This window comes from Dipodomys spectabilis, unplaced genomic scaffold (assembly GCF_019054845.1).
Source record: "Dipodomys spectabilis isolate Male_0828 unplaced genomic scaffold, ASM1905484v1 ptg000263l, whole genome shotgun sequence".
NCBI classification, from domain to species: domain Eukaryota; kingdom Metazoa; phylum Chordata; class Mammalia; order Rodentia; family Heteromyidae; genus Dipodomys; species Dipodomys spectabilis.
This window is the reverse complement of record NW_024870940.1, coordinates 3027309-3037118: the sequence shown is the minus strand read 5'-3', so window position 1 is coordinate 3037118 and position 9810 is coordinate 3027309. Positions and strand designations below refer to the sequence as shown.

The following is a 9810-nucleotide window of genomic DNA, read 5'->3' as shown; positions in this document are numbered from 1 at the left end:
GCCTCTGTTGATCTGTTTCTTAAAGGAAGAAGAGCCATTTTCTTGACATTTTTCAAAGCAGGTTGATAGCTGAGAAAACTGAACTGCAGACAGACACGGTGAGAGAGGAGCTGCTCTGCCTGGGGCCCTGCACTGGCCCGAGTGGCACGGTCTCCTCGCCAGGCACGCTTGCCCGCTGAAGGCCAACCCAGAGAGACAACCATGCTCTCCCTGGACCTTCTGTGAGCAAGACTGCTGAGGAGCGAGGCCCAGGGAATTCCCAGGCCCTCCACCACCGGCACAGCCAGACCGTCTCCTCCGCTCCCCGCTCAGGCCTGCCTGTGGAAGACAGGTTCTCCTCTGACTTTTGCAGGGTCCAGAAACCCCCTAGTGCTGACCGGGCAGCAGCCTGGATGGGGGGCAGCTGCCCCAAAGTGACTTGGCTGAGCGGGTTCTGAATTTAACAACAACAACAACAACAACAAATTAATGTTCCCAACACGGCGAGCGAGGAGTGAGGATTGCTGGGGAAGTCCTGGCTGCAGACTCTGGAGCTGCAGGGTGGTGACGGGGCTCCGTCCGCGCTCACCCTCAGGCGCTCGGCTTCCTCCCAGGGAAGCGCTGAGACGCTGCCTCGGGGCGCTGGTGCAAGGGCCCTGCGGTCCCGGGGTGAGCTCCGGGCTCCCCGGGTTTCGGTGGGAACTGGGCCGCCCGGCCCGCCGCGGGCGGAGCGGATGAGGACGTCCAGCGCGGGGAGGCCGCTCCGGCCCGGGGCTGCGCCCCAGGTGTGGATTTGGGGGGACCCAGCGGAGCTGCCCGCCGCCCTCTCACCCCAGGCCGGAAGGGGGCAGGACGGGCGCTCTGGAGCAGGGACGCCTGGAATGAATGGCCCCGAAGGGAAAGGGCTGGCGGCCCCGGGTCCCCGCCGAGACGGGAAGCAGTGTTGGTACCGGGGGACACGGGGCGAGGGGGCTGCGCCCGGCCGCCCGGGCCCAGGGTCGCCACGCCGCTCGGCCCGGCCCGCAGCGCGGCGCCAAGGCTCCGGTTCCCGCCTCTCGCCTCCGAGCCAACAGGTCAGGGCCCGCGCGGGGCCGTCCCGCAGCCGCCGCCGCCCCGCCCCGCTCCCTCTCCTCGTCCTCCAGGCCGGGCCGGGCTGGGGCCCGGCCGGGAGCGGGGAGCGACCTTCCCCGCGGCCGGCCCGCCGCTCCCCGGCCCCGCCGCGCACACGCACGTGCGCGGGCGCTGAGCAGCCGGCCCGCGACCCCGCCACCCCGCACCCCGGGAGGCGCGAAGTTGTGCGGAGTCGCGAGGCGGGTGTGGCCCCGCCGCCCGGCCGGGCTGCACCGGGATCGCGAGCCAGCGAGGGCGAGGCGGGGAAGGGAAAGCGGGTCGGCCCGCCGGGACCCGAGACCCGGCCTGGGGCCCGGCTCCGGGCTCCGCTCCCCGCCCTCCGCCTCGGGCCCCGGGCAGAGCGCCCGGCCCGCGCCGCCGGCCGGGTCCGCGGCCAACAGAGCCCAAGTCGCTCGGACGAGGCCACCAAGTTCCCGGCGCGGGAGCCCGGCCGGGCCGCCGGGACCCCCGCCCGCCTCGGCGCCGCGCGAGGGGAGGGAGCGGAGTCCGGCGAGGAGGCGGCGGGGCGGAGGAGGCAGGGAGGACCGGAGGCTCGGCCGCCCGGGCCGCCCGGGGACGGAGGAAAAGTCCCGGGAGCAGCCCCGGGCTCGCGCCCGCCCCCACCCACCCGTACTCGGCCGAGGAGCGGAGGCCGGCGGCGGCCGGAGGGTCGCGGGGAGCGCGGGGCGAGCTCCGGCCCCCCGCTCCGGCCCGGCCCCGCGCCCCGACCCCCGTCCCGGCCCTGCGCCCCCGCCCCGCGCCCCGACCCCCGTCCCGGCCCCGCGCCCCGACCCCGTCCCGGATCCCGCACCCCACGCCCCGCACCCCACGCCCCGGCCCCCGCGCCCCGGCACCCGCCCCCGCACCCCGGCACCCGCACCCCGGTACCCGCCCCACGCCCGGCCCCTCGCCCGGGCCCCCGCCCCGCGCCCGGCCCCGCGGCTTACCCTTGGCTGCGGCGAGGGGCCCCGCGCGCAGAGCCGCCAGCAGCGGCAGCAGCAGCAGCGGCGGTGGCGGCGGCCGGAGCGTCCTCCGCGCGGTCATGTCGGCGGCCGGTCCACGCGCGCCGCGCCGAGGGCCGCCGGGGCGCCGCGGGGCTGCGCCCGGAGCCGGGGAGCCGCCCGGGGAGCGGGCAGGACCCGCCGCGCGCCGCTCGCCTCGCGCAGGTCCGGGCGCCCGGCCCGCCGGCCGCTCTTAGCATCGGGCGGGAGCCAGCGCCGGGCCGCGCGGCTCCGCGGGGGCCCCGGGTCGGGGCCGGGCCGCGCTCGGGGCCGGGCTGCGCGGCGAGGCGGCGCGGCGAGGCGAGGCGCGGGGCGGCGGCCGGGCTCCGCGGCGAGGCTGCGAGGCGAGGCTGCGAGGCGAGGCTGCGAGGCGCGCGCGCCGCCGGGAGCCCTGGCGAGGAGGCGGCCGGAGAGCGGGGCGGGCGGGCGGCGCGTGGGAGCCGCGGGAGGGGCGGGGGACGCGAGCCCGGCCGGGGCGCGCGCGGCGGGCGGGAGCGCGGGAGACGGGCTGCGCCGCCGCGGCGCCGGGCTCCGGCTCCGACCCGCGCGCGCGGGGAGGCGGAGGCTGGGCGCCGCGCAGCCCCGACGCAGCCCGGCCTCGGGCCCGGGCGCCCCGCGCGCGCCGCGCTCCGCTCCGTGCCGCCCCCGGCGCGGCTGCGCGCGGGCCGGAGCGGGCGGACTTGTTGGGCGTCCGCGGCGGGGAAGCCCAGGCCGCTGTGGAGGGGTGGAGGAGGGCGCGTGCGGGGCGAGGGCGGCTGCGGGGGGGGCGTCCCCCGCCCAGACCCCGCCTAGGGGGGGAACCAGCACTAGGAGGGGAACCAGCACCCCGCAACCCCGCGACGGGGGCAGGGGCCTCCCAGGGTTGACTTCGAGAATTCTCTCTCCTGGGGAACGCGCTGGCCCCGCCCCCCATGTCCCCAAGTCTGGCTGGGGCCTTGGCCAGATGCGCAAACTGCACGACCCAGGGCGAGGGAGGGCAGGGTCGTGCGCACCAGGGAGACCAGGCACTGGGGTCTGTGGCTTGGGAGGGGGACAGCAGAGGGACCCCCCCCCCCAGTGAGCGAGGAGGGGGGAGAGCAGGGGAGTGCGCTCAGAGCAGGTGCAGCCCGCAGAGGCTGTGCGCACTCGCACTCACTCAGTGGAGGAGGCCTGAAGAAGCTTGGAGATTATAGGACGTTTTAGAGAAAGGCAGGGGCTTAACTGAAAAACAAAACAAACAGAGGAAGCACCCGAATGCCAGTGTTCCTTAAGGGACATTTCCAGGATTCACCATTCTGGGCAAGAAGGTTTAGATAGTTCCAGAATCGGGGTGGGGTTTGGTGACTTGGACTCTGCGTGTTCTGAGGGGTTTTTTTTTCCTCCCCCGGACGCCCTGCCCTTCCGGGGACAAGCGTGACCCTGTGGGAATGGAGAGACAGCCATGCACCGGGCAGGGGTCCCGGACCAGCCACGCCCCGGGCCGGCCAGCACACCTGCACTTGGGCCTTCTTTCCGAGGCTAGGGGAGTCAACCATGCTCGTGTTGTGGGCCTGCTGTTTAGCCTGTGTAATGTGTTGTGTGCCTGCTGCATGAGCCCCGGATTCCTCTTGCTCCTGTGGTCTCTAGAGGACATAAGAATTGAGCAGGAGTGGAGCACTCGCGTGCCTCGGGCACGAAATGTGAGCACAGAGGCACCCAGCCTGCCGGTGCAGCTCTGCTCCTCCGCGGAGCTCCACCAGGCTGTGCAGCGTGGGGACTGGGTGGGCCAGCTTAGTGCAGCGCAGCGCTCCTGACAGGACTTGGATTTTCCACCGGGCAGAATCCTATTGAGCCTTCGCTTATCTCAGTGCAAAGAATAGGAGGACAGAAGCGCTCCCACAACGTGGGAGTTCCCAGTAGGAGGCCGCAGGCTTGCGCTTCAGGCTGTGACCTGCTGCTTCCCTCTCCGCTGTGGTGACACCCCTCACTGAGGGCCTGGAGGGAGATGCTTCTGAAAACACACGGGGTGCCTCTTCACAGCCCCTCATCAGAAAGCAAGCCCCAAGCTGACTGCCCCCCGAAAAACGGTCCGGTGTGCACACTGCCACTCCCAGTGATCCTGTCACCAAGGATTCCTGCCACTGAAAACCGTGTCCAACACCTAAGCGCCCGGCCAGGAGTCCCAGGTGACTCTCGGTTGTTAGGATGCCAATCAGCGTTGCTGAGTATCACCTGAGACCGCAAACACCCTCACCAGAGTTGTGACCGGTGGCTTCAGGCCGAATGTCCCTTTCATCTAACGTGTGGCATGCTGAAACACGTGTGGCATGTTGAAAAAAAAGGTGTGTATGTGGCCACCTTCTTTCTCCGGAGAGTAAAATTTATTCAAGTCATGGCTGAGCAGGCCCAGTCCCGGCCAGCGACCATCAGCCTCGGCTTGCCATGGGGCAGGGTTTCCTTGGGCAGGGTTGTATATTAGGAGGCGATTCTCCCTGGATCACAAGTACGAACTGGACGGGAAACGGCTGTAAACTAAGATGAGTGCATTCTGCAATGGGATGCTGTAATACGACTGCGTTGGTGTGTTAATATTGGGGTCCCCCTCCCACCCCTAGACCCAAGATCTCAAAAACCTGCCTTGTTGGTTTGGAAAGAAACCACGGGACACTGCTGCCATCTAGTGGCTCCCTTTTCGCCAGTGTTTGCAGAGAAAGGGGTGGTCCCTGGGTCTCCTCCTCCCTTCTCCATGGCCCGTTCCAGGCTGGGGGGAGCATCTCCTCACAGCCCTGTCCTTGAAGTCAGTGGACAATAGGTGGAGTTTATTGTTAGGCCTTGGGAGGCCTTCTGCTAGGTAAGTGGTTCTGAATTCCTGATGTCTCTGGGAATTCTAAGGCAGCTTACCCCCATAGCATGATGTCCACGCAGGACGGTGGAAGTACCCCCGGGAGGTCTGCAGCGCTTCTCTGTGTAGCCTGGTGTCTAGGAGGTTGCCCCTCCACACTGGGTCTTGATTCCCAGTTCCCTATCTCTGTCTGCTGTCCTCCATGGCCTGCTGACCCTGGGTGGGCAGCAGGAGTGATCGTAGGGGCCTCAGACCTGGCCCAGGTCTCACGGTGAAGTGTCAGGATGAGGACATCCATCAGATCAGGTGAAATGAGCGGAGCCCTGCTTTCTGGGGACAGCAGAGGCATCTCAGAGATGGCTGCAGAGAGCATCTGAGATGAGGCCACCTGAGTGGGAGACCAGAAGGAGGATCCTGGGGATAAACGGGTTGCTTTTCACAATGCACACATGAAAACGCTAATTGGCCACGAAGGTTGTGCATATGTGAAAACCTCAGGGAATAGATTGTCATGCTGGTCAAACATGATAGTGTTTGGCTTCCCTACTATTGTATTAGAAAATAAAAATCGAGGGCTGGGAAGGTGGCTCAGTGATAGAGTGCTTGTCTTGCATGCATGAGGCCCTGGGTTCAATTCCTCTGCACCACATAAGCAGAAAAAGCCAGAAGTGGCGCTGAGGCTCAAATGATAGAGCATTCGTCTTGAGCTGAGGACCTCAGGGACAGCACTCAGGCCCAGAGTTCAAGCCCCACAACTGACAAAAAAAGAAAAAGAAAGAAAAGAAAAATCGGTGGTGGTGAAAAGTTGGGGGAAAATCCTTTCCTTAATAAAGAAAAGGGCAGCCGGGGCGCTGGTAGCTCACACCTGTAATCCTAGCGACGCAGGAGGCTGAGATCTACAGATCACAGTTGGAAGTTAGCCAGGGCCAAAAAGTCCATGAGACTCTTACCTCCAATGAACCACCAGAAAACCAGAAGTAGAGCTGTGGCTCAAGGTGGTACAGTGCTAGCCTTGAGCTAAAAAGCTCAGAGACAGCACCAAGGCCTGAGTTTAAGCCCTATGACCAATGACAGAGTGAGAGGGGGGGGGGGAGAGAGAAGGGTTGTGTTAGGGATGTTTCCCTAGACTCCCAACCTGTGACTGTCTAGAGACAGCAAGAAATGTTCAGAGCTGTGGACCCAGACCAGGCTCTTCCTGGGCACAAAGGCCTTGGACGTCCCTTCAGTACTGAAGCAGTTCCTCATCACCTCCCGCTCCCTCCTGGGGGTGGAGAAGCCGGGTGCTGGGCAGGCAGAACCCCACCTACCCAGGTCTCAGCTCACTGGGGAACAAAGATGGATTGTTCCCATGAGTCAACATGAAGCCCCACCCACCTGCAGAAGAGCAGGGGCCCTGGGGCCGGCTCTCCTGCCTGTGTGCCCGGGAAGCCCGGCCCGTGGCCCTGCCACTGAGTGATGCTCGGGACGCATTCTTTTTTTTTTTTATTGTTATGATGAAGGTGATTTACGGAGGAGCTACAGTGATGCAAGTCAGGTCATGAGTACATTTGGGGCAGTGTCACCCCTTGCCTTCCTCTCTCCCGAGTTTTCCCTCCCATCTCCACCCACAGGTCGTAGAGCTCATCATCAGCATGGTGTCTGGTGGGCACCACCTTGTTCCTCCGTGTCTGTACCCCTTAGAGGTGACCGTCTTCATCAGAGCCAGCACAGCGGACCCCGGGCAGACATTTCCCCGGTCACCATGGTAGAAGCCAGGTGAAGTACGATCAGTTACAGCTGTTTATGCATGTCCATCTACAAGTTTGTAACTTCACGCCGGCTGGATTTATAACTTCAATGGTTTTCTACTAAAGGCAGGCCTTTGTGTTATTTTGTTCTCTTCCTTTGGTGACAGCAGTGCTGAGTTTGAACTCAAGACCCTGTACTTGTTGGGCAAGCCCTCTACCCTGAAAGCCCTCCAGCACCTTTAACACAGACATACAGACACGTGCCAGACGTGAAGGTAATATCCCTGCAACTGGCCACTTGGGAGGCAGAGATAGAGAGGACGACTTTTATGACCAGCCCCAGCAACATGTTCGCAAACCCCATCTCCAGAAACAAGCCAGGCACAGCGCCTGTGCTGTGGTCTCAGCCATGCTGGAAACTTGGGTAGGAGTACCTGCTCAGAGGCCTGCCCCCAGCAGGAAATGAACAAGACCCCCCAAAAAGTGGCCAAAGTGTGGAAGGGTCGGGAATGTGCTTGAGAGGCAGAGGGTGTGCTCAGCAAGCACCAGACCCTCAGCACACACACAGGAGTGTGTACGCACACTCATACACACACATACACACACAGGTGTGTGTACGCATACTCATACACATACACACAGGTGTGTGCATTTACGATCACACACAGGTGTGTGCATGCACGCTCACACATACACACAGGTGTGTGCATGCACACTCACACACACAGGTGTGTGCACACATGCTCACACACACAGATATATGCATGCACACTTACACACATATGCACACAGGTGTGTGCATGCACACTCACACACACATATGCACACAGGTGTGTGCACACATGCTTACACACACAGGTGTGTGCACGCATGCTCACACACAGGTGTGTGCACACACTCACACACATACACACAGGTGTGTGCACACACACTCACACACATACACACAGGTGTGTGCACGCACGCTCACACAGCTCACACACACTCATACACACATAGGTGTGTGCACGCACACTCACATACACACATACACACAGGCGTGTGCACACATGCTCACACACACAGGTATGTGCATGCACGCTCACACACATGCACACACAGGTGTGTGCTCACATGTTCACACACATACACATACACACAGGTGTGTGCTTGCACGTTCACACACATACACACAGGTGTGTGCACGCACGCTCACACACATACACACACAGGTGTATGCTCGCACGCTCACACACACATACACACCTTCACGTTTTAGGAAACTAATATGACACATTGAACTGAGTGAGGATCCACTATTAATAACCCTTTTGGAAAAATAAGGAAATTGTGAATTCCCTCCTTTGAAGATCAGATGCCTGAGCAGAAGCAGCAGGTGCATCCCACCTGAGCCCACAGAGGTGCAGGGAAGGGGGAAAGGGGAAAGGAAGGGGAGGGGGAACGGCGCAGCCCTGCCCCAGAGGAGCTGACGTGGTGGACCTCAGAAGTGATCCCTTCCAACAAGTCCTAGAGACACAGACGCCAGCAGGAGGGACGGCCGTGTGAAAACCTCAGCCGCTGCAGGCTGACTTCTCACCTGCTCTGAACCCCTTATCTGCCACGTTCTCCACAAAAGGCAGTATTAAAAAGTAAAATTGAAGTGTTCATTTCCTCAGGTGACAAGTGGGTCACGTGGAAAAACAAAGCGATGTAGTGCGCTGTCTGGTACAGAGCAAACCGCCCAAACACCGCCGTCCTCTCGTGCAGTCTGTCTCTGAAAGGGAGAGGAGAGAAGTCCGGAGGGGAAGAGGCTTTCCATGTGCTCAGAGCTGTGTGTTAGCAGTCGCACGCCGGCTTTGAGGAGAGGAGAGACAGCACGCCACACACGGCCAGCGTCTGCAGACAGCGGCAGGGGAAGGAGGCGAGGCAGCCGCGGGTCCCCGGCCGCAGTCCTGGGGCAAAAGGAATGCCACGCAGGAGACTCTCTGAAAATGAAGGTGCTGCACCCACACCAGCTGTTGCTGCTGCTATGCACAGATTGCATTCTGGAGGAAACTTCTCAGCTGCTGTGTGTCACAGCGGGGACTGACACCCGTCATGACAGCAGTTGGCGTGTGTCACTGTAGTTGGCGTGTGTCACTGTAGTTGTGTGTGTCACTGTAGTTGTGTGTGTCACTGTAGTTGGCGTGTGTCACTGTAGTTGATGTGTGTCACTGTAGTTGGCGTGTGTCACTGTAGTTGGTGTGTGTCACTGTAGTTGTGTGTGTCACTGGAGTTGATGTGTGTCACTGGAGTTGGCGTGTGTCACTGTAGTTGGCGTGTGTCACTGTAGTTGGCGTGAGTCACTGTAGTTGGCGTGTGTCACTGTAGTTGTGTGTGTCACTGTACTTGGCGTGTGTCACTGTAGTTGGTGTGTGTCACTGTAGTTGGCGTGTGTCACTGTAGTTGGCGTGTGTCACTGTAGTTGTGTGTGTCACTGTAGTTGGCGTGTGTCACTGTAGTTGGTGTGTGTCACTGTAGTTGGCGTGTGTCACTGTAGTTGATGTGTGTCCCTGTAGTTGGCGTGTGTCACTGTACTTGGCGTGTGTCACTGTAGTTGGTGTGTGTCACTGTAGTTGGCGTGTGTCCCTGTAGTTGGCGTGTGTCACTGTAGTTGGCGTGAGTCACTGTAGTTGGCGTGTGTCACTGTAGTTGTGTGTGTCACTGTAGTTGTATGTGTCACTGTAGTTGATGTGTGTCACTGTACTTGGCGTGTGTCACTGTAGTTGGTGTGTGTCACTGTAGTTGGCGTGTGTCACTGTAGTTGGTGTGTGTCACTGTAGTTGGCGTGTGTCACTGTAGTTGATGTGTGTCACTGTAGTTGTGTGCGTCACTGTAGTTGGTGTGTGTCACTGTAGTTGGCGTGTGTCACTGTAGTTGGCGTGTGTCACTGTAGTTGGTGTGTGTCACTGTAGTTGGCGTGTGTCACTGTAGTTGATGTGTGTCACTGTAGTTGTGTGCGTCACTGTAGTTGGTGTGTGTCACTGTAGTTGATGTGTGTCACTGTAGTTGGTGTGTGTCACTGTAGTTGGCGTGTGTCACTGTAGTTGGTGTGTGTCACTGTAGTTGGCGTGTGTCACTGTAGTTGATGTGTGTCACTGTAGTTGATGTGTGTCACTGTAGTTGGTGTGTGTCACTGTAGTTGGCGTGTGTCACTGTAGTTGGCTTGTGTCAC

The 9810-nt window shown here is 61.4% G+C and overlaps 1 protein-coding gene across 1 annotated transcript; it reads left to right on the top strand.

The window, feature by feature from the left end:
• The first annotated feature begins 713 nt into the window (after positions 1 to 713).
• On the top strand, positions 714 to 2882 carry LOC122125285 (collagen alpha-1(I) chain-like). Its single transcript, XM_042699883.1, has one exon. It carries the CDS (start codon positions 714 to 716, stop codon positions 2880 to 2882), a length of 2169 nt encoding a protein of 722 aa, XP_042555817.1.
• Positions 2883 to 9810: the final 6928 nt, after the last annotated feature.

Coding starts and splice junctions, on each gene's coding strand:
- LOC122125285 (XM_042699883.1), top strand. CDS start 714: ATGAGGACGTCCAGCGCGGGGAGGCCGCTCCGGCCCGGGGCTGCGCCC.